General features: G+C 42.3%; 1 protein-coding gene across 1 annotated transcript; it reads right to left on the bottom strand.

Annotated features, from left to right (window-relative positions):
- On the bottom strand, positions 1-22,451 carry SERPINB5 (serpin family B member 5). The gene is made up of 7 exons (XM_032602847.1): positions 22,375-22,451; positions 16,401-16,575; positions 13,472-13,609; positions 10,599-10,716; positions 8,176-8,318; positions 3,276-3,443; positions 1-1,699 (listed from the first exon to the last, which is right to left on the bottom strand). The coding sequence occupies exons 2-7, from the start codon at positions 16,566-16,568 to the stop codon at positions 1,307-1,309; spliced, it is 1,128 nt and encodes a 375-aa protein (XP_032458738.1). The 5' UTR covers positions 16,569-16,575; positions 22,375-22,451; the 3' UTR covers positions 1-1,306.
- Between the last annotated feature and the right edge of the window lie 2,639 nt (positions 22,452-25,090).

The raw sequence follows: 25,090 nt of genomic DNA on the forward strand, positions 1-25,090 counted from the left end.
GAGTAAGAAGAAAGTTGAACCTATTTACAACAAAGCCAGAGGAGAAAGAGGGGGGTGCTGTCACCAGATCCCAATCTTCCACACCGTCCTGTTTCTGTAGTGAATTAACACGTGAACTGGTGACATAAATAACTTCTCAGAAACATCTTGAAAAACTGCAACTGTTGTAGGTTCCCAGCTAGCTGTCTACAGTAACTAAACCCATAGGCTTTGGAAAAACACAAGTCACAGCAGTGCGAGCATATCAGTAGCTTTAGTCACGTTTCCTAGCAGCGTGAAGTTCCTCCCCCTTTCCCACTATCACAGTACACAGAGAGACGAGTCCCTTCAACACTCGTAAAATTCTTTTATTGTCTGCTGTGAAAGTCCCTGTGCATTTAAGCCCTGGTGGTCAGACATCCACCAGCCTGTGAGTCGGTTAGAATTCCCTGCCGGTGGTCTCTCACCAACCCAACAACCAGGTAGGGGTTCTATCAACAGTGAAAGTGAATCCTTAATAAGATCTGAGCTTCCCCTTGAGGTGCTGCCCTTTGGTTACTACAGGTCCAACACTCCAAAATTTCAAAAAGTTCTGAAAAGAAAGTTTTCTCATAAGTAGGTGGCACACTGATTTGGCAGCAAAACCTGATACTTATGGGCTACCTGGAGTCTTTATTTTGTGCGGATAGCCTACATTTTGTGGCAGAAATATTAAGGTGTTGATTTATAGGGTTCTGCTCCAGCCTCTATCAATGGAGATCCATAACATACAGTATGTGCAACATATTATCTTTCTAAAATCTCCCAAAATCAGAATTTGAAGGAAATATTTGTTCCGCAGGGTTTAATGTAAGGCGCTGTGGACGTACAGTAGCTTGAACGTATGTCCAAGTTTCATTGGCTCCAGGAAAGTTTTGCAAAGCCCATGTACCAGTTTCTTCAGTCTTTCAGGAAAAAGGAAATGTCTAGAACATTCTGTATCCCAGTGATGGAAGGCTAAGCTTTGGTAATAAAATCCTCTCCAGATCCTCCTTATAGGCATTTTCTTTGTGAAAGACTGTATTCCTCCCAAAACCCCTAGATAGTTTGACAAATGATGAATACAAATTTTTTCTCTAAGGTGATTCCTTTTCATTAAAAGTATCGTCTTTTAAGGGGGTGGGAGGGAAAGAACAACAACAAAAAAAAAATTGGAAGAAAGGCTATTAGTGTGAATACGAGCAGCTTCCTGATCCAGCAATATTAACAATTTATTGTATTTAGAAAACCATTCTCGGCTGCAGAGTTTACAGAGAAGTCGGGTGGGACTTAACCTGGGCTCTGCCACTTAAGGAGAACAGAACTTGCCAAAGAAAATGATGTTTCGAGTTTTGTTGTGCCTGATGATGTAAATAAAGGGGTGGTCGGCATTGAATTCATCCTTGTGCTGCAGGATTCGTGATCCTGGCACCTCTATGGAATCCCCGCCTTCTTCAGTTATTTCTAAGCACACTCTGTGAATGACATTTGAGAGGGCCACTCCCTTGGTCTCTGACATTCCAGAGAAATCAGATGCATTCTCATTAAAGATGTTTTTCAGCCCTAGGTTTTCCAGACTAGCCTTGGGATCAATCATCTTTTCCATCTTAAATTTTGGAATGGAGACTTTGACTTTAGCATTGGCCATGGCACTGGGATTGGTCCACTGCAATAGCGTCTCTGAGTTGAGTTGTTTTTCAACCTGAAGGACAAAAAGGAGAGGAAATTGTTTTTCTTTATTTCCAATTGTAAAAGATCCTCCTTGATTAAAAACATAAAATGTCATGGTGAGCCCTATTTGGAAGCAGTACAGATGGTTCATCAAAGATGGAATCAGCCCTGCAGTTTTGGTGTGTGACTAGGTTCTCTTAAAAATGGTCCACCCATACAGAGCTACCATATGACCCAACAATCCCACTCCTAGGCATATATCCAGAGAAAACCATAATTCAAAAAAGATACATGCACCCCAACGTTCATAGCAGCACTATTTACAATAGCCAGGACATGGAAGCAACCTAAATGTCCATCAGTAGAAGAATGCATAAAGAAGATGTGGTACATATATACAACAGAATATTACTCAGCCATAAAAAAGAATGAAATAATGCCACTTGCAGCAACATGGATGGACGTGGAGATTGACATACTGAGTAAAGTAAGTCAGAGAAAGATAAATATCATATGGTATCACTTATATGTGGAATCTAAAAAAAATGGTACAAATGAACTTATATACAAAACAGAAATAGAGTCACAGATGTAGAAAACAAACTTACGGTTGCCAAGGGGGAAAGCAGGGAATCAGGTGGAGGGATACATTGGGAGATTGGGATTGACATATACACACTACTATATATATAATAGATAACTAATAAGAACGTACTATATAGCACAGGGAACTCTACTCAATACTCTGTAATGACCTATATGGGAAAAGAATCTAAAAAAGAGTGGGTATATCTATATGTATAACTGATTCACTTTGCTGTACAGCAGAAGTGAACAAAACATTGTAAATCAACTATACTCCAATAAAAATTAATTAAAAATAAAAATGGTCTACCCAGCTACCTAGCATTGTTCTCCTCCACTCACTCCACAACAATGGTCCCTCTGTTCTGAAATTTATGAGGGCATTTCTTTTAACTATAGAGTAGCTCTATAGAAATGAATGCACGGATTATGATGTTGCATGGATAATAGTGAAATAAATGTAAAACTAGAGAAGTTTTTATGCATTTTATTGAATGCTTGTCTTGATTTCTCTACTAGGAAATCTAGAATATTCGTGCCCTAGACATGGTATCAAATTTCATAACTCAAATTAATGCTAAAGTTACTCTTTTTAAAATGAGAATTTGAACTGTCTAGGATCATCCTTTAAGATCATAGGTGAAGAATGCATCTATTTCAGTTGGCTATTTTTAAAGTGAGAGATATGCAATGACACATAAAATGATTTAGACATAAAATTCTTCACTGAGCAAATCTTAAATTGCTCCTTGCCCTTCCAGCCTCCCCACTGGCTAGAGGAGAAATACATGTGCAACAGAGAATGATGCTACCTTGACTTACTTACTGGCACGTTATAAGTACCAAATAAATATTAACTGTTCTAACATTGAGGAGAAAGGTCCCCAAAGAACCGTGAAACTCTTAGAGACCATTGAGCAAGTGAATCGTTAAGGCAAGGCTGCCGCAGCCCCACAAGCACCGCCCGAGCCTCTCCTTGGCTCCGCTGCGCCTGCGGGCTGGACGTCCACCTCCCTCCTCACCTGTTCCAGGCCCGTGGACCCGTGCTCCACATCCTTGGGGAGTAGGACGAGCATGCTGAGGTGCTTGTTTTGAAAGGGAAGCTCTATGAGCTTACAGTTGATACCGTCGACGTGGCCCATACAGAACGTGGCCTCCAGGTTCATCATTTGCACTGGTTTGGTGTCCGTCTAAAAAAGGAGAAGAAATTTGCTCTGCTTGTTCTTCTCACACATGCCCACACACCCCTCTATACACACACAGCTATACACACACATACTCATAAATTCGTTCCTGATATAGTTCCACGTCATTATGGCTTAAAGAGGCAGGCAGGTAATCCACACCATCAGAGACTGTCCTGTCAAGAGTTTATGACTTCCTTTGAAAAGTTATCCATGTGCTTTGTAATTACAGGATCTATCCATAATATAATACTGTATTTGCATATATAAAACATTAAAAATAAGACAGGATGACTGGAAATACAGGCAAATTTTAACTTAGCCTTTATAGATGCCTGTAATTACAAGATCTTTAAACCATTCCTGGTAGAGCTCACTTGAAAGTAAATTCCAGTGCAAACCCACATGTCCATTTATGTAGCTTTTCCTTATACAATGCCTAATATGGAAAAGTTAACGTATAGCAGAACAAAACCATGCTTGTTTTGTTCTCCATCTGCCTTCAGTTTTAGTCATCCTGCCCTCGGTCCTCTCTTCCTGCTCTGATCTGATTAGAGAGAAGAACCTTGGTTTTAGTCTCAAATGTGACATAAACATACGCTGCGACCTTCAGCAAGTCACTTAACCTCTCTGGGCCTCAGTTTCCTTGTCAGTGGAATGAGGGAATTGGAAATTTCAGAATGATGGTTCCCTCTGGAGAGGAAGCAGGGAGATGGAGGGGTGGTGGGGCTACACAGGACAGTGCAATTCTTGCTAAATTTTTTCTTTAAAATATCTGAAATAAGGTAAAATATAAAGATTTTACAAAGGTGGTTGTTGGTACATTGGTGTTTGTTATACTATTCTCTATAATTTTCTGTATGCTTGCAATATTTCATGATTTTAAAAATTAAGAATGATAACAAACAAAATTATCTCTAAGTCTCTTCCAGCTCCTATCACTCAGGCCTTTCTCCCCAGGCAGCATCCCAGGACTTTTCTTCTCCTCTGTGTCCCCATTAATATCTGACCTTGTATCTGTGCTACAGAGGTGACTCATTTTCTGAAGAAAAATTAATTCATACTAAGGAGTAAAAGACTGATAGTAATTTAGTGCAATTTATTGTCTTGGTTTATACCTCCCTTGGGATATTTGCCTGTTAACCGAACCTCTTTGGAGGGAAATTTCAAACATCGTATCAGGTCTGCAGGAATAATATTACAGTAAAGCTTTTATGTGGGATCTTCGAATGGTAATAGTGTTACCCAGCACTATTTTCCAGCAAAGCTAGACTTATTTTATTTTTTGTACATACCTCTATTTTAACACTTGTCACAATGTTAGAAAATGTATGTATGTGACACCCCCACCCCAACTAGACTACAGTCAAAGCAGAAACCATGTCTTATTTTCTTGGTATGTCCCAGCACATAGTAATTGCTCACTAAATATTTGGTTGATAAATAATTGAAGACTTTGACTCTATGTATAACCAGAAACAAAATTATGATTTTAAAATAAACATACTACTTTTGAAATTAACTGGTAATTCTTCCACGTATTTCCCTCAAAGAAGTATAGATTTGTCTAAAAATCTCCATCAGGTTAGAGTACTAATAGTTTCTGAATTCACAGAAGCTGTGACCACCAAAAACGGTCATCTATTTCATTTATCAGCACTGACTATGGATACAATAATCCCATTTTCTAAAACATAAATTAAGATGTATCTTCTGAAAACAGGACTAAGTAACGACCATCCCAGAAAATATCCAATACAGTGTGTGTGTGTGTGTGTGTGTGTGTGTGTGTTCACGCACATGAGTGTGTGTGTCCACCTTTGTCAGGATAGGTACTGTACTCAACTTTTCTTTTTTAATTTATTTTCTTTTTGGCCACGTTGGGTCTTTGTTGCTGCGAGCAGGCTTTCTCTAGTTGTGGCGAGCGGGGTCTACTCCTCATTGCGGTGTGTGGGCTTCTCACTGCGGTGGCTTCTCATGTTGCAGAGCACGGGCTCTAGGCACACGGGCTTCAGTAGTTGTGGCTTGCACGCTCTAGAGCTCAGGCTCAGTAGTTGTGGAGCACAGGCTTAGTTGCTCCGTGGCATGTGGGATCTTCCCGGACCAGGGTTCGAACCCGTGTCCCCTGCATTGGCAGGCGGATTCGTAACCACTGCGCCACCAGGGAAGCCCTGTACTAAACTTTTAATAATATAACTTCATCAATTTAGTCTAACCCTTAAAAGAGACACCAAAGGACACGAGAAAAGATTTAGTAACATCACCCCAAAAGTTCAGGAGCTGACAAAAGCAATTCAAAGGAAACAAAGGAAAAGTAATAGCGCCTGCATTCAAAAGCAGGGTATATCCCCACGCAGCCTTGAATAGTGTTTTATTTTTTTGTTTGGTGAACCGCTGAGAGATCAATGGCATTAAAATACTTATTAATTCTCTTCCTAGAGTCTGAGTCTCCAGGACGTGATATGACCTAGCTTTATGATTTAACAACAAGAATAAAGGAATTGCACACATTCTTCCTCCCTTTATAAAAGACACCCATTAACGTTTTCTTAAATGTAAAAGCCACAAATCTGAGGGTGGTCGGCACAAAAGTCCATGGTGAACTCACTCACTGTTACCTGGTTCTGATGATGTTCTGGGCTAGCCCTGCAGCCGGTATGAGAAGCACCATGCTTCAGGTTTCACTTAAACATTCTCACGGCCCCTTTGCCAGCCCTTCCCAGGGAGGAGAGCCAACCCTAACCACTCTGGAGGGGACACTCGGTGTGAGGATCACTGGGGCCAACACTTGGTCCCCGCTCACAGCAGAGGCTAGGTACAGTCATGTTCAACTTTAGCTCCAAATAAAAGGCAACACTAAGAAAGTCAAAAAGCCGTGTTTAAAACTCAGGGACCCATAGGTGAAAAATACAGAGTCTAAAGAAGTAATTGTTTGGTGCCTGGTGTCTGAGACAGAGCCCTGTGTGCAGGGTCAGTCTTGGCCCTGGCAGGCAGTAATGAGTAGACCACTGTAATCTGGGAAGCCAAATGGAGGAACAGCAAGTAGAGGGGGACCTGGCTCCCTCCCTAGGACCATGGAGGTTTCGAGTAGGTAAGGAGCACACTCAGTGATTATCGTCCTCTCCCAGGGAAAACGGCCCATGGATCTTGCACAGGAACCCATGGCAGTCCCAAAAGCCAAAAAGGTTTTGTTTGCTATTGGCTGTTTAATCAAACTGATCCTTCCAGATCGGTCATTCTTTCAACGAACATTTGCTGAGCACCTACTAATGTGTCAGGGACTGGGCCAGGAATTATAGAAACTGAGATGGGCAAAACATTATCCCTGCCCTTAAAAGTCCATGCACTAGTAAGAGATCCAGATAAGTAAATAAATAATTTGATTTCAGTGTGGAAAATACAGCTGGAGCAGGGGATTTGGGAGGGGAGGGTGTGGACTATGAATGCAAATGCTGTAAGTACAAACAAAAAGTCATGGGAACCAGTCCAGTTAATTCAGGTATAGACTGTATCTTGAAGGTCTTTTCTTCCTGGGTTCTAGCCCTAAGAAAGTACAATGATAATATTTGGCAAAAACAAAAGTGATTAATGCTAAGTACTCTAAGTGCTGGGAGAGGCCTGAAAATTAGAATTGATGCATAAGAGTTACAGGGTAAATAAGCTTCCTTCCGAGATTGTGCTGACTGACGCACAGTTCTGAGTCTGCATTCTTGACACAAGCCAGATCTCATCAAATGAGACCAAATCACACCATCATATAGATACCTGGGGTATCCTAGGTCCTCTAACGAAATGGGTCAGTTTTCCAGTCTCAGTGCTTTGGTTTCATTTATAGAGGAGGCACTTTACCTATTTATATGAATTATTTTTGGCATGGGATGTGGCTTCATTATTCACTCAGTAGTATTCATGAGACTTCCCTGCGATACAGGTTTCCATTGTAATTCTTCCCCATAATGAGTCCCAGCACTGCAGACAAGTAAGCTATGCTTTTTCCTTCACAGCCAATGAGTACCTCAAAGCATCTTTTATTTATTTATTTATTTATTTTGTGGTACGCGGGCCTCTCACTGTTGCAGCCTCTCCCGTTGCGGAGCACAGGCTCCGGACGCGTAGGCTCAGCGGCCATGGCTCACGGGCCCAACCGCTCCGCGGCACGTGGGATCTTCCCGGACCGGGGCACGAACCCGTGTCCCCTGCCTCGGCAGGCGGACTCTCAACCACTACGCCACCAGGGAAGCCCTTTCAAAGCATCTTTTAAATTAAAATATCAGAACCATTTACTTCACTATTAACAGGTGAGAAATGAGATCACAGAGGAGCTCATTAACCTGGAACGAGATTCCCAAATGGTCAATGTTTCGTGATGATCCAAAGGCCTCTAATGTTGGGATTTGGTTTGTTTCTTTTCTTTTCCTTTCTTACTAATGGTCCCAAACATCTGTAGTTATTTTCCGGTTGGTGATTTAGCTTTACCCACTGTGTTAGAAGCTCTATAAACTCTCACTCAGATCAGACCCTGAGGACATTCTGGAAAAAGGGTGAGAGTCTCTCTCTTATGGTTCTTTTCCTACACTTAAACAGCCCCTGCCCCTCCCCGCTGTTGTCTAAGGAAAAGCCCACTGCCTCCTGTGCCTTAATTTTCCTCATTGGAGTGAATTCCTAGGGTCCCTTGTGTTGCTATAACTTTTCAGATCTATAGTTGGGATCCTCTGACTGCAACACGCAGCCCACATACCTTATTGATTCTGAAAGGACATTCTTTGGTTTCTGATTCAGGAAATTTCTTCATCCACTTCCCAACAAAGTAGGCAGCATTAACCACAAGGATTTGAGTCTGGTCTGTTACACTGTTGTCAGCTAAAATGTTCTCAAAGCGGCCTGCAGACAATGGTAGGAAACCACAAAATTGCCCGGGGTTATGCTTGCAAAGCACCCCTGATGTCCCCATGTGAATCCACTGACTGGGCATTTAACCCTGGCTAGAGCCTTGCCACGTACGGCCTGGTAGCCCAGACCATCTCATTTAAGAAGGACCCCTTTATCTCCTTGCATCTTGCCTCAACCAGACTTTCCAAAGAGACCTGGGGAGGAGAGTGAGGGGGAGAAGGGAGGGGGGAAAAGACGCAAGAGGAGCAAGAAGAAATGCACAAGCTACCACTGTGGAGTCCCCATTCGGTCTGAGGCAATGTGCTAGCCATGCACAGGCACGGTATCGTGCATTGCTCCCCACTTTACAGACGAGGAAGCTGAGACTCCATGTTAAGTCCCTCGCCCAAGATGATGCACGAGCAAGGGTGAATTCAGGATTCAAAGCCAGGTCTTTGTGACTCCAGAGCCTGTGCTCTGGAAGGAAAATGCAAGAAAGCTTACTTTCCATGGGGCCCTGTGCTCCGAATGGTCACGTGTCTTATCTCACTTCCCTATGATGATCCTGTAGGGCAAAGGTCATTATCCCCATCTCACAGTTGAGGACACTGAGACTCAGAGAGGCCAAGTGGCTTTCCTGGTTCACTCAGCTGCCAAGCACGTCTGAAGCCAGGTCAGTGCTCCCCGCTTTACCCCGCAGCTCACTGCCCCCTCCCCAAATCACACTGCTTTGTTTGCATCCTGGTCAGCTGTAATTACCACCATAAGCTCCATAACAATTGTAATGACCATAGTGTCAAATCCCCAACAGCCAAAACAGGTGGTGATAAGCCCTTAATAAAATGAAGTCCTCGCCTTTGAAGAGCGTTGACTTTTTGGCTAAGGATATTTCATTTACCTAATCTCTCAGATCTTCACAACACTGCTCAGGCCCACTTCCTGGGCCTGTGACTAGGTGTGAAGGGCCCTGCACTGTTTCATGCTCTGCTGTCGCCATCTTAAAATTCTTAATGTGGTTTTTAATATAAAGGGCCCTGTGTTTTCATTTTGCACTGGGACCCACAAATGATGTAACCTGTCCTGCCAGTGCTATATGATGGGTCCAATATGTAATAGCACGACTGAAGAAGTGGGGAGCTAGTAAGTGCTGGTTAACTTCAACCTCGAGCTTCTGGTTTCAAATTCAGAGAAGTCTTTTCACTAAACTACGTTCTCCAGTAAAAAACTCAAATTTATGAAGATTTTTAAACAGAGTCCCTTGGAGAGAAAATGCAATTCGTTAACAATTTTAAAAGCAAAACTGGGGGGCTTCCCTGGCAGTCCAGTGGTTAAGACTCCGAGCTTCCACTGCAGGGGGCACAGGTTCCATCCCTGGTCAGGGAAATAAGATCCCGCATGCCATGTGGGCGGCCAAAAAAGAAATTTTAAAAAAAGCAAAACCGTCACACAGCAATTTAAATGGGAGCTGCCTTTCACATATACATTTTAAAATTGCCTAACCTGGTATTAGTTAGACCAGATTTTTCTTTACATATGAAGCCAAAGAAAATTCATTTGTCCCAATAGCTACCTCCCTATACAAAAACTGTACAAATATGTCCCCTGGGAAAGGGGATGTGAACACTGATTTGCACCCAAGCTCATCTTAGCTCCAATTCCTTTCCAGCAAGGAGCACAACTCACAGAGAATTTTAATGGAGGGAGGAGTCAGGAAAGGGAGAGGCCTGAGGGAAGCCCGAGCAAGAGGCAGGACCAGGTGGAAGCTGCAGAAGAGACCCCGGGCCCCGGGGGCTATCAGAGGGCCAAGGGTAAGGAGGGTTGTGAGACCCGGGACAAGCTTCCACCATGGTTTGTTTTGTTCTGTTTTTTCTACATGTGTATTTGATTATCTAAGACCTTTTGTCTTTTTTTCCTTGACAAACTTGTAGAATTTTTGAGCCAAAAGTGGCCTCAGGGATCATCAAGTTATAGTCCAAGCCCTTCACTTCCAGATTGAAAAACCAGCCTTGGAACTGGCCCAGAGCCTTACTTTGTTGGGGGCACATCCAAGCCTCCAGAAGGGCATGTGGCAGCCCATTTTAGCAGACTAAACCTGAAGTATTCAGAATTTCTGCCAACTGATGATATCCAGAAATCCATGTGGTTGAAATGGCTTGATGGACAAGAATTTAGCTTGTATACCGAAACCATCAAGGAATCCTCCAGATGTGCAACCTTATACTTATCAGATTCATGAGACGATATGGTCTGTTTACTTAGTGATTTATAGCAGAATAAGTAAAGGATACTTGCCATCTGTGAGTTCCTTAACTGAGTTGTTGATCTGACCTTTTGTTTCTTCCAATTTATCTTTGAAATCAACAGTCTCCATTTCATTTGCATAGGGTCTCTTGGTAGAGCTGATGAACTCCTGAAAAACATCCAGTTCATAAAATCACGAAGTCCTTAAAGTCTGTAGTTAAACCATTATGTTGGTACACAATTCTAGCACAAGGACTTTTAAATCTCTATTACGTGGATACTCCTTCAAAATCTGTAACACTATATAAATTGAAACCTTATGAAAAAAATCAATGAATTTTCTTTGTATTCTTTCATTTGTTCAATTCTAAGACAATATCAATTGTTAAATGCCTCCATCAATTTAGCATCAGTTTTGGGGGAGAAAAGAAACATTATGCTACATGCACACAACAATTATAATATGAATTCCAATTTCAGAAACATTAAAATGTACATACAGATAAAATGTAAATTTATATATGTATGTCTTAGAATGGAAGAAATGTACAGAAAAGAGAACTCTATGAGAAGAAAAATCTTATCCCCACTGAAATAAATAAATATTCTAAAGATGCTTGCTACTCAAAGTGTGGTCCAAGAACCAAGACCTGCAGCATCACCTGGGACCTTGTTAAAATGCAGAATCTCAAGCCCCACCCCAGAATCAGAACCTGAATTTTTAACAAGATTCCCAGGTGATTCATCTGCATGTTAAAGTTTGAAACACAGTGCCGTAAGGAACAGGGCAGTTCTTCTCATTATAATGCTTGTTAAAAATGCAAAACCCGGGACTTCCCTGGTGGCACAGTGGTTAAGAATCTGCCTGCCAATGCGGGGGACACGGGTTCGAACCCTGGTCCAGGAAGATCACACATGCCTCGGAGCAAATAAGCCCGTGGGCCACAACTACTGAGCTTGTGCTCAAGAGCCCGCGAGCCACAACTACTGAGCCTGCATGCCACAACTGCTGAAGCCCGCGTGCCTAGAGCCCGCGATCCACAGCAATAGAAGCCACCGCAATGAGAAGCCCACGCACCGCAACGAAGAGTAGCCCCCGCTCGCCGCAACTAGAGAAAGCCCGTGCGCAGCAACGAAGACCCAACGCAACCAAAAGAAATAAATTAAATAAATAAATTTTTAAAAAAAGAAAAGTCATTAAAAAAAAAAAACCTGGAAAACCCTAAATCCGGTCCCTGGTGATCTTGATTCTAGTGAACCAAGGCCAGGAATTTGCACTTCTAACACCCAGGTAGTTCTGATACAGGTGGCCCTCCTCAGACCACACTTCTTTGTACTGTTACTAGTAAAATTATAGATGATATACAACCAACAGGAACAATGGAATCAGCCTTTTAAAAAATTCCTTGCAACTCTCGGTTTGAAATAATTCAAAATGTTGAGTGGAAGGTCAACCAAACTAAACACAGCTTGATTAAATGTCACGTCACTTCACTTCCTAAGCACAGGACTCCTTGGACTTTTTTCAGAACAACTACAGGCTTGCCCAATTTGATTCTGTTCATTGCAACCCAACCTTGGGACTGAGTGTTACCATTTACTGACAGAGCTAAGAACATTCCAGAGACTCAGCAAGATGAAGGGCCTCCACTATCTTCACTGCCAGCAACAAAATGCGTTAAGCATCACTAAGGACCACCTAGGGAGTTTTTAAATTCTTTCCATGCCCAGGCCCCAACCCACATCTCAGTATTTCTTTAATTCCCCAGGTGATTGTTGGAAGAAGAATGGCTGTGTATATGTGTCTTTAAGCAGTAAGAATAAACTCACAACAACATCTAATGACCTATGTCCTCAAAAGATCCCCACCAGGAAAACAAATACCTATTGCAGAAAGTAGTAAAACTATGGCAAAATATTTAACTGGCAGTCTACCTTTTAGATTTGGAAAGCTTGAAATTCTGACCATCCAGACACAAATTGAATCAAGTCGTTATTACTACAGTAGAGAATGACCACTATGCAGCCGAGGATGTTGGCTATGTGTTTCAAACACATATTTTTAAAAGTATTATGATATACTCTGGATCAAATTTAAAAATATATATGTGTTCTTTATATGCTTCCTTCAAGAAATAGCTGAAATTACCACCTCTACCTTGTATAGATACCCACCTGAACAGCCTCATAAAACAAACAAAACCAGTTTATGACCGATGAAAACTTTTTTTTTTTTTTTTTGCAGTACGCGGGCCTCTCACTGCTGTGGCCTCTCCCGTTGCGGAGCACAGGCTCTGGACGCGCAGGCTCAGCGGCCATGGCTCACGGGCCCAGCCGCTCCGCGGCACGTGGGATCTTCCTGGACGGGGCCACGAACCCATGTCCCCTGCATCGGCAGGCGGACTCTCAACCACTGTGCCACCAGGGAAGCCCGATGAAAACTTTTAATTCGTACAGTTATGATTTTTCTCACTGATTTTGAGAAACATCAGGAGAACATTGTGTGCATGAAAAAGTAAGGTAAAGAACTTAAAATGTTGTCCCAGGCTCTATGCGCTGCTGTTTAAGAACAAAGATGTTTAAATCACAAGCTGTCTTGCATCTATAGAGGCACATTTATTAGAGAGTAATAATCCCATTCTCCATTTCTCTCAGTAAGGAAGCTAAGAGGAAGGGTGGGATCTGTGGGTGTTTTAGAGGGAAAAGGAAACTCACAGCTTCTTTATATTTTAAGTTAAAATATATGTGCCTGCAACTGATTCCCTCTAGATTCAACCTCTCCATTAGGACTAATTTATTTTAAATAAATCATAAATGAGCATCTTAGGAATGATTTTCACTAACAAAAAGTTGTTGGTCTAACCATGAGAACATGTCACCCCTGATAAACAGTTGAATCTTGCTAATTGCTCTGAACCACTTACCGTGGAAAGATTCAGAGATTTGTCTACGTAGAGCCGTTTGATTAGTTTCAGGGAATAAAAGGAACTAAGTTTGTTGACATCCGATGTTACTGTTTGAAATCCAAAGGGCACGTCTTTGACATTTTCAAAATGAAGGACCTGTGAGGAGAAAAAAATCCATTATCTGTGAAGCACTGCCTCTTCCCACTGTGGTGGACAAATGGTCATGGTCAACCTCCTCGGGTTGGTCCTGAGTATCTCCTGGCTCTATTGTTCCCAGAAGCAAGGCTTCTCAACCTTAGCACTGTTGACAGTTCAGACTGGATAATTCTATGTTCGGGGACCGGCGGGGGCGGGCGCTGTCCTGGGTATCACTGACCTACTAGGTGTCAGTAGCACTCCTTCTTCCATTTGTGACAACAAAAATGTATCCAGACATTGTCCAATGTCCGGGAGAGGGGTGAGGGAAGGGAGGGGCAAATTGTCCAAGTTGAGAAACACTGCTACAAAGATACACTTCTCTTGATTTAACTATAAGGAAATTTCGCCCTTTCTTCCAAGTGATGCCTCCATGCTCTTTTCCAAACTTGGAAAAGAAGGAAGCTGGGTTATAATTTCTATCCAATTTTGAGATAAGAAGAGAGAAATTAATACCAAGAGACAATCATTAGGCAGGTATCAGATTCCAGGATAGAGGTGTCCTTAGCCAGAGCCTATCCAGTCCCTTTAGTTGCTCTAACAAGCGCCAAATGGGCTGATACGTCATTTATGGTAGGCAGCTGCCATGCCATCGATGGGCTACAGTTAGGTAGCCTTTGAATCCCACCCTGTACCTACTAGAAATGTCATCTTGCCCAACTCTTCAGAACTGTACTTTCTCCTCTGTAAAATGAACTGAGAACACCTACTCTTCTGACATGCTATGAGGATTACAGATATTATATGTTAAGACACCTAAAATATCGTATGGATTCAAAATGTTAATAAGTATTCTTATAGTAATATTCTAAGCCACTTAAAACTAGGATGCTATCTTCTGTAAGACCTAAATCCTTTTATTTTTTTCCTAACTTTTCTTTTGTTTCAACCAATAGCTCAGCATCTCCTCTGCTCCATGGTGCCCAAAACATGATGTCAGGATAAGGTGATTTTCTCCTAACTCATAAGAACCATGCCCTGATGCCACACCTCAGGTGATCACTAAATGGGCACATTGCTCCAACGAGTCACACAGCTTCCGTATTGCAGGGTCAAACTGGCTGGTCCGAGGCTGTACGTAACCCTCATGCCTAATGACAGGCAAAAAGACCAGAAAATTAAAGAACCCAAGTAACCACTGTGGGGAGACAATTGCATGTACTGAAAAGACCTTTATTATTATTACTGAGGAACAGACCCACTACCAGGAAGTCCTCTTTTCTATTTCTTCTCTAATGGGAGATGAGAAATGAGGAATGAGAGATGGGGTAGGGATTGTGGGGTGGAGTTGAAAGAGGAGGACGGACGAAAAGGTACAGCTTCTCTTCCCACAAAGGAAGTTTCCTTTTCAAGTTCCACTCAGTTTCAAGCGTAAATTTGCCATCCTGACACAAATAACATTTTGTGGGTCATATTTTCTGGGGATTTATAGATAAAAGATGTTCCCTTTTTAAATGCTTATGAGCTCATGAAAAGAGAGATTCTGTTGAACTAGAATGATCAATGGAAGAATAATAACGGAATGGAATTAGAAGGGTTTTCACTTATTGTCTAAAGGTAAATGGCAAGGATTGGGGGGTAGCGGGTAAGAGGCTGAGCTGCTCGAAATGGGAAGGAGGTCAAAAGGTATAAAGTTCCAGTTATAAAATAAGTCATAGGGATATAATGTACAGCATAGTGACTATAATTAATAATCCTGTATCTTTGAAAGTTGCTAAGAGAGTAGACCTTAAAAGTTCTCATCATAAAAAAAAATGTTTTTTGTAACTGTGTATGGTGACAGACATTAAGTAGACTTACTGTGGTGATCATTTTGCAAAATATACAAATATTCATCATTATACTGTACACCTGAAACTAATATAATGTTACATGTCAATTATACCTCAATTTTTTTTAATAATAAAAGTAAATAAGGACTTAAAAGGTAACAGTATAGAAAATCATCTCATTTGAAGGTCTAAGAACTTTACAGAGATACTCAGCCATAGCCAAAAGGAAATTCTTAAAAATTTTTTATTTATATGTGTACACATACATATATACATACTCCTATATATGTGTGCATGCGTGTGTGTGTGTGTGTGTGTGTGTGTGTGTGTGTGTGTAAAACATCATCTTAGTCCATTCTTCTCAAATGGGATATTCAAATCCCAGGGAGTATTCTAAAGCATAAGTAAGCACAATCCATCTTCTTATTTATCCATGTTACTTAAAGGTAGATAATTTCAAACATTATTTCTGTATTGAAATAAACATGGATATATTCTATCTATCCAATAGGGTAGAACATATTATAGAGTAGAATATAGTTCAGGCTGCATTTTAATATAAAGGGTGATGCTGTAAATAAATTTCGTGCATAAGACAGGAGGGTGTAGATTTACACTCTTTCTGGTCAGGTTATCTGCAGTGGAACATTTAACAAACATCATCCTGACTGATGCTTACAATATAACGGGTAGAAAGACGTCAGGTGACTTGCCAAAGGCCACTTGTTAGCGGAAAACTTGTGATTGCCTAGCAGATCCCCGCGTTCTCCACAACAACAGTGCCTGTTCTAAACATGGGTTGCAGGACACATAAATGAGCTTTCACATTTAAAAATAGATTAAGAGAGTGCTGGAAATGTCAAAACTCTCGTTCCTGAGCAATTCCGACCACAGAGCCTCATTCCTTTTTCCCCAGGCACCACCTGTGTGATCTTATAACTCTGCTTCCACTCAAAGCAGAAACAAGGCATGGGGCTTACCCGTCCGATTTCGTTTGCTGTGTCACCTCTGGCACCCAGTTGAGCAAGTGACAGAGAGGTGGAGAGACAGATCGGAGAGAAGAGGACATTGCCCGCTGGCTCCTTTTCACACAGTTGTTTGAACAGGTCAACGGCAAAAGCCGAATTTGCCAGTCTCAGGGCATCCATTGTGGGCCTAGAACAAAGAACAAGAGTGAGGTTATTTCTAAATCACCTTTAAAGTGTTCTCAACTGCATTTCGCCAACGCAATAAGAATTCTAGTCAAACAAACTCGTGGTCTTGGGTAGAAGAGAGGAAGGAAGGAACTTTCAGTAAATGCAAATTTAAAAGCCAGTGGTAAAGAAACTCCTGCACAAATGTCCTAAGATCTGAACACCCAACATGTGAGGTCCTCTGTGTGTACAGCTCTGCCCGGAATCTCCAAATCGGAGCCCACTTGGCTACGATGGCCTCTGCACGTGGTCAGAACAATGGACAGCACTGATCAAAATCAGTTGGTTTTATTTATCCATATTGTTTCCATTAGGATTTAGGTTAAAGCATACAAAATTGAGTTTTTTGTATCAAAAATAGTCAAATCACAGCAGTTTTGTGTGATTCAAGTTAATATTTCGTAAGTGTTATGGGCTGCATTGTGTCCCCCCTCCCCACCCCGCCCAAAAGGTAGGTTGAAGTCCCACCTCTGGGTAACTGTGAATGTGACCTTATTTGGAAATAGGATCTTTGCAGATTGAATCAAGTAGAGGTCATCAGGGTGGCCCTAACCCAATAAGACTGGTGTCCGTTTAAGAACAGGGGAAAAGACACAAAGACAGTCGTGCAGAGGGAAGATGACGTGAGACACAAGGGAGAACACCATACGGCGACAGAGGTAGAGATTATTGGAGCAATGCTTCTACAAGCCAAGCACACCGAGGTTCACTGGCAACACCAGAAGCAGGAGAAAGGCACGGAACAGATTCTCCCCTGGGGCTTGCCAAGAGAGCAAGGGCCTGACAGCACCTTAATTTCAGAATTCTGGTCTCCAGAACTGTGGGAGTATAAATCTCCACTGTTTTAAGCCACCCAATTTGTGGTACTTTGTTGCAGCAGCCCTACAAGATTAATAAAGTAAGTAATGCCTTAGCAGGGCACCTGGCACATAGCAATATTTAATAAATAATAGCTATGATTGTTTTTGTTGTTAGTACATTATCTACTATGTGGAAGACACTACGAAAAGTATTATAAGGATCACCTGAGTACCCCCTCCCTTCCTCTGAGTTTTCCATCTCTTTGGGCAGATATGTATAAGCAGAATGCCATGCCATGTGGACAGTGGAACAAGTAACATGGGAGTTAAAGGAAAGAGAGGGCAGCTTCATCTAAAAATGAAGCGGAGCCGGGTGAAGTGGAAATGGCAGCAGCGAGCCTCTGGTCTTGACTGAGATCTCTCGCTCTCATTACCCCTAGAAGACATGACACTGAAGGTCGTCAGGCAGGATGTGCTCCCCGGTGTCGGACAAAGCATCACCACTCAAGACAGAGGGCTTCCCTCAATCGGGACTCAAGGATGTGTTAAAGTCAAATGCATGAATAGGATCTCAATTTCGCGCCTTATACCTGAACAGAAATTCAAAATGCAAAGACGTGAGAATAAGATCAAGGAATGGGCCCTTGATCTTCAAATAGTTCTTTGGAATTCTCCCTTTTACGGGACAGGTGGCTTGTGTGTAGGATGGAATCAAAAAGATTATACTATATCTTGGAATCTGTAAAAACAAGCTCATCAGCAAAAAAAAAAAAAAAAAAGTTTTGTTGACCTGTTCGTGGTCACTGGTCATCTCCAGTGACTGCTTCCTCCTTGGTCCAAAAAGTACAGCTAAGTGAACTCAGTGTTCTCATTACGCACCTACAGTAAGGTAACCTGAAGTCAGGGCAGGCATCTTACAGTTCTTCAAGGCCTACTACCTTATGCTCTCTCATCTGGGGAGAGGTGGGGGCCATGAGATGACAGTGAGCTCTCAGGGGAAGCAGACGAGCATGAGGAACACAGAGGGCAATGAGGCAGAAACAGAAGCATGTGTCCACCACAGGGAAGTTAAAAGAAACTTCCTAAAACGTTTGGGGAATCCCAAACAGACTTTCAGGACAAGAAGTCTGGCTTTCTCCGGCAGCAAGTTTAACACTGACAAAGCTGAGTTCATCTATGACTAAAATTCAATAGGAGTTATTTCTCTACCAAATAGAAAAGCCTAAATGAGGTATTTCTTCACCAAATAGAGAAACCTAAACCCAAACCCCTGTGAACTTCTCAAAGCTTCAACAACTCAAGGCTTGACCACACCAATGATAGTATGAAAACGTACCAATTATGTTTTATCAAGCCCAAGTAGTTCTTCCCAGCCCATATTTCCAACCACCCAGGAGGAGAAATTAGAATAATTTTGCATCATTTATAACAGACTTTGAAGTTTGGTGTCTTTTGTGTTTTTAAGGCCTTGCAGTAACCTGCTGAGGGAGTTTGACGGCAGACACCTAAAAGTGGATCCTAGAAGTGGATCAAAGTGTAAGGTAATGCCATTTTGTTCCACTGAAGTATTATTCATTCATTCATTATAACATTTGGCAATTTGTTTCATCTAAATGGCTCTATGTGAATACAAGATCATGGTGGCTTTAAGTACAGTTAATTATACCATATAATTAACACTTTGTTGCAATTCAAGGCTTAGATTCAGTCCCTGTTGGAGAATGTAAATCAGGGCACACCCAACATCTGAGGTGTCTGTGGGGGCAAATGATCACCAACTAAGTAATCGATCAAATATTGCCTGGTAAATCTAATCAGTTCCTTGGTGATTAGTGGCAAGTGACCTAAAAACACTGTAAAGCTGATTTGGTCTGAGATAGTTCAAGGGATGATTTTGGCCACAGCCAATTGCCCCCTCACTGTGGTGCAAGATGAAGCATTTAAACAAATCTCACCAACTTTAGCAATACACACCCAGGAAAATGGGTCAGGTTCCCATGCAGACCATTTTGCACGAGCGAATGCTATAAAAATTATGGGTACAAGAGTAGAGATTAGCAATTCCTGCGTAGTAAATTTCACATCTAATGACCTGTTCAGGGAGTTAAAATCGCGGCAGATTCTTTCCATTGTACTATTCCATTGTTACAGAGATAACTTCTTTCACTTTCATGAAAACCTTCTAATGATTAGAGCAAGTAAGGAGAATTTAATTTACAGCATCAACATAGAAAACACCACATCTTTTATTGATTTAAATGTTTAAAAGCCACTTTTAATCAGGGAAACGTGAAATGAAAGTTTAAGTAGTAATAAACAACAAAGAAATGCAACAAACAACAAGAAGTTGTAAGAGTTTAATTGTAAAGTTGCCTGTTTTGTTTTTATTGTTTGCAATACATCCTAAAGCCATACACCTTTAAAGGGGGTCAAGACCTTGGATGGCTCATCTCTTCAGTTTACAGATGTGGAAAGGGAGGCACACAGAGATGAAGTGATTCTCCCAGGCCATCCACGCGGGGAGTGAGAGTGGTCACACCAGACCTGGCACTCACCCTTCTATGTTCCAGCCTGGTAGTTCCTGACCACACCTATCACCTTCCTTCTTGGTAATTGTGTCTTTGCTGACATTTGTTCTCTCAGGAGACTTTATAGAGTTCCAAAAATCCTACGTGTCCTGGATTACCCCTTTAGAGATACCAAGATACCTTACATGTTTTCTTCTCTTTTTTTCTTACATGTTTTCTTTTTTTTAAATCAACACAAAACTTTTTTTTCCTGATTTTCCAACTGGCAGAAACTCATGTTCTCTTTCCACTCTTTGTGTTGTCAACTATCAATCTATATTGCTTTAATTTAATAAGTATTAACTGAGTACCTAATAATGCATGTCAGGCACCTGATCTAGACATTAGCAAATCAAAAGTGAACATAGCATGGTTTCCCTCTCCGAGGAGCTGTCACCTAGTGGCATGATATGTGCTGTAGGTGTGATGGATGTTTTGATGGGGGCACAAGTTATCATGCAGCCCTTAGGGGAGACAGCGCACTCATAGCAGAAATCTCAGTGAGCTTTCCTCAGAGACAGTGACATCAAATAAGTCGCACTACGGGCACATCCTAAAGAATAATGAGGAGTTAGCCATGCAGAAATGTGTGCCAGAGAGAACTGTTAGCTCAGAGACAGCAGGCAGACCCCAGATGAATGCAGACATGTGCACTGGGGTGGGTGGAGGCGTAGGGAGGTCAATTCTCTCGACTCACAGGGGCTCGCTGGCCCCTGCATCAAGATTTCTAACATTTTTAATGCATCCAAGCCAATATTTCCCAAACTTTTCATCTGTAGACCATTTGGTGGAAACAATCCTTAGGCAATACATTTGCCTATTACCACAACTACAATGGAATGTCTAAAAACACAGTCTGTGCTGTTCACTTTCTCACCTCACAAGGAAAAATGTCAGAGGCAGATTAAGACAATAGGAGATCCTGCAGCTTCTGCCGTGTGAAGGAATAGCATGAGGGTTAATGAGGTGATGAAACGAGTAAATGTACATGAAAAGTGCTTTTTCAGCGGGAAAGGACAATGTGGCTCTTAGTAATAAGGTCAACTGCTCAATTTCCAATGGCAGGGGAGCCTCTGCTTTGCTCAGATATTCTGAGCCATCATACCTGCTCCCATCTGGTTAGAAGCCTGATCTTGACCACTGAGCCATCCCACCGCTGCCTAGAACAGTAAATCAGGGCCAGACTCACCACGCCAGGACCACCAAGATTGCTGAGACTTCGTACCTTCAAAGTCAACCCACAACCCAGAGGGACTGAAGTGACAGAATTCAGGTGCTAAGAAGCAAAGATGTAAACCCACTGACTCACACAGAGAATCCTTTCTTCAGACAAGCTTCCATCTCTCCACCCACCCAGGAACCCATCAAACACCTGCGTATATTGGCGGGGACTGAGGTTTTGACGCACCCAGTTCTATTCAAAACCTCTTCGGTAATGTAGGGGTGACAAAGCTGTTAAGAAAATTCATGGTGACCTGGAAAAGTCCAGGAGCCGTGAGTGTGAAGACTTGGATTCCGCTTCATCCTGCCCCATGTAAGCCAGGGAACTTTGGACGCCACTTCTCCTCCGTGAGCCTCCCCCCATCTCTCACAAAATGGGGAGCCGAACGACGTGTAAGACCCCTCAGCCCTGGGAATCTGAGCCTCATCTGGTCACGAGCCTGCAGATCAGCCTGGCCTGGTAAATTGCTCTTTAGGGTGACACGCTTAAAGAAAGCCATCAAAACAGTAGCTTCTATGAGGAAGAAACTATGGGCCAACCTATTCGGAAAGTCGTCCAGGAACACACATTTGAAATCTGTAATTTGCTTCAAGTATCCTGAAGCCTAGGAATAGGGAGGGAGAACACTTCCTGCCTGGAAGAACGCAGTTACAAGTAAACGGACACCCACTGGATGCTTTAAAATGCCAAAAAGAACAGCAGTTCCGCAGTCTGAATCTCAGCCCACAGTGCCAACCCAAGAAGGTGAGCCGGACACTCCTGTGCGTCTCCACTGTCTTCAGGTTTGGGGCACCACACCCTTTCTGAAACTAGCACCGCAAAACTCATTCTGAGTTCCAAGGTAGGGCTGGAAACGTCCTCGGAAATAATTTCTCCTCTGCGAGTCACTGTTGGGCCCTCTCAACACCAAAACCTCCCGGCCACGCTGTTTCTTCATGCTCTTACCTTGTACTTTTAAGTAATTTTGCTCCCTACACGGCATGCCTGGTTCCCAAAGGACTGGGCGCTGGAAATGCTGCCCATGTAGGGGTTGATGGCCGTACTGAAGCTGACAGCCTACTCTTGAAAATAAGCCATTCTGTCCACTGTGTTCACCATCTCAAAGAACTATTTTCTTTTAAGACTTGCCAGAAAGAGAGAAATCTCCACCTTGCTACCTGCACTTTGCTTACCTGAAGTTACAGCGCTCGCACGGCCAGGGAAAAGCAAAACCAGATGCGGTAGGACCTTGATGTGGGGCAGAAGCACGCTGCTTGCTCACTTGAATGCCGACCGGGGCCACGCCCACTGTGACCACGCCCAGCCTGCCCTCCCTCCGTCCCGCCCACTTCTGCCCAGGCCCTTACTCATGCCTCTTGGCAGCTTGTCCGTGATTGAGAAAAATGATTCACGCTGAAGTTGCTGTTGTCTGCACAGCTTCTAAAGGCCTGCAACATGCTCAGGCAGGACAGGGCTGTCGGCGGATCGTGTCTTAGGCTGAATACACGCATACATACAGAAGGGCAACCCTAGTAGCCCACTTGGGACCGGAAGGTGAAATATTATATAAAATAGAAGGAATATGTGATGGTTGTAATAATTCATACTTCTCAAGTATGGTGGTGCCACAGAAAGCACCCTCACCTCCATGGCTCATTCTGCTAGATGCCAAAGAGGTAGCTAGCTACCTATTAAACAGAAAGGTGATCACAAAAGAAAGTAAAGAATATATAAATTAAATACATTAGACTTAGCAGAATATGTAATACCAAATTGATGGGAGAAATTGTTGATGGGGTTCCCAATAAAATATTGTGATTAGGATTACCCAGCTTTAGGGACTTCCCTGGAGGTCCAGTGGTTAAGACTTTGCCTTCCAATGCAGGGGGTGCAGGTTCTATCCCTGGTGGGAGAGCTAAGATCCCACATGCCTCTTGGCCAAAAAAGCAAAACATAAAACAGAAGCAATATTCAATAAAGACTAAACAAATTTGTTGTTAATAAATTAAAGGCTTTAAAAATGGTCCACATCAAAAAAAAAAAAAAAAAGCCTTTTAAAAACAAAGATTATTTTGCCCTGGAATCTCTTCGCGGAGTCTGCTCTTTGCATATTCCAGAGTTTTCCTGCCTTCCTACAGCTCCTTCTTTTGGTGGGAACTCCTCCCTTCCGACCGAATCTGTTCTCAGGAAAATGACCTGAAACTGACCCAATTACTTATCTGCTGTGCTCATTTAATACTCCCTGTTGTTCATTTACCACATTGTCTCATAATAATCTATTTTATTGTACGATCTCCTCTCTCTTGCTACGAGAATCTTGAAGGTAAGGACCAAGCCTCATTCCTTTTTGTAACCATGCCAACATGGTCTTGATAGACAATGTGCGGTCAATTAATGCTTGTTGACTAAATGAAAGAGAGCCACTCATTTTGCTCAACTAAGAGTGACTAATAGCTTCCCTTCTCTCCATGCCCTGGGTGTTTTATTATGAACCAGGATCAAAGTCATAAACTAAATGAGTTGAACTCCTAAAGTAGAATTTTAGGCATCAGGGGAGCAAGTAGCGGTAAGAAGGTCATAACAGGGTGATGTGGGCAGGATACCACTCGAAAATGACACTATCCAGCTGTGGTGTGGAAACGTGGGTTTAAACGGGCCGAATCATAAATTTAGAAACTGACTCTACAACTCACTGCTTGAGAAATCCTAGGCAAAGTGATTAACCTCAGTAGCCTCAGTTTCTTCATCTGTAAAATGAGACACATATATACACGAAGAGACAATGCATATAAAGTGTCTGGCCTATAGCATGTAGTTATTATCAGCATTTTGCCTATTCTCCAGGCAGGCACAGGCTCAGGGAATAATCATAATGGCCAAAAGGCTGGTGCAGGATATTCACATTTAATTCACTGCTATATTTTATCGAACACCTGGTACCTGCTTGCTACAGACATCTTTGTCCACTGTCTCTTTTGATGTCTGAATTCCCTTTACAACTGTCCTGTTCAGGGCTTGTCTAACCTGGGCAGAAACACTTCCAGAGACAGGAATTCAGCAATACCCAAGGAAGCCCGAACGTAACTCTGACTCTTGGAAATAAATGTTTCTTTAAAAATATTTAGTGGGAAATGATATAACTGTAGGAAGAAGCATTTGCTTTATAATTCCAGAACTAATCTATAACTGTCTTCTCTCTCTTTTATGTGCCACACACACACAAAACATAACATGTTATTGACTTTGTATTTAAAAGAGTCGATTTTGTGTGTGGGAGGGACGAAATACAGCTCAAAAAATGAATTTGCCATTCATTAATCGTACAACTTTATCAAGCAATAGTTTCCTGTAGTTCAACAACGGTAATCCTCAGCTCAAATATTTAATAACCTAGGAGACTGTTTTGTTTGTTCTTTTCCTTACCTGTAGGTTGAAATGTTCCAAATACTGTACCTTGATTGCTCAGCATCCTGGCGGCGGTGGCTTGGTACACCCAGACACTCCCAGAATGACTCAGAGGGGTGTTGTTACAGCACGCTTAGAGTCGTTTTCTCTCTCTCTCTCTTCTCTTCCAAGAAGATGAATTTCAGCCGCAAATTCTTAAGCACCCTCCCCAAATACCTACAAATCATCAAGTGGATTTTTTTTCTCACTGATCAGTGTTATTCCCACCGACACCTATGACAGCTCTCCCGTACAACAGAGGAATAAGCCGAATCTTACACGTTTTCAACAAATTACAGACATTGCACGATAAAGGCTCCCTTCTACTCACTGAGGACTATAATCTCCTTTCCACACATGGAGAAACTGAGTCAGGAAAGATATGGCAACTTCACCTTAGAGTTTCTGAGATAGAAAAAAAGTTTCCAAAACCCAGATTTATAATCCTTAACCCTGACTATGTCC

Source organism: Phocoena sinus, chromosome 14, assembly GCF_008692025.1.
Source record: "Phocoena sinus isolate mPhoSin1 chromosome 14, mPhoSin1.pri, whole genome shotgun sequence".
Taxonomy (NCBI): domain Eukaryota; kingdom Metazoa; phylum Chordata; class Mammalia; order Artiodactyla; family Phocoenidae; genus Phocoena; species Phocoena sinus.

Coding starts and splice junctions, on each gene's coding strand:
- SERPINB5 (XM_032602847.1), bottom strand. CDS start 16,568: ATGGATGCCCTGAGACTGGCAAATTCGGCTTTTGCCGTTGACCTGTTC. Junction 13,610..16,400: donor CAGCAAACGAAATCGGACGG/GTAAGCCCCATG, acceptor TTCTCCTCACAG/GTCCTTCATTTTGAAAATGT. Junction 10,717..13,471: donor AATCTCTGAATCTTTCCACG/GTAAGTGGTTCA, acceptor GATGTTTTTCAG/GAGTTCATCAGCTCTACCAA.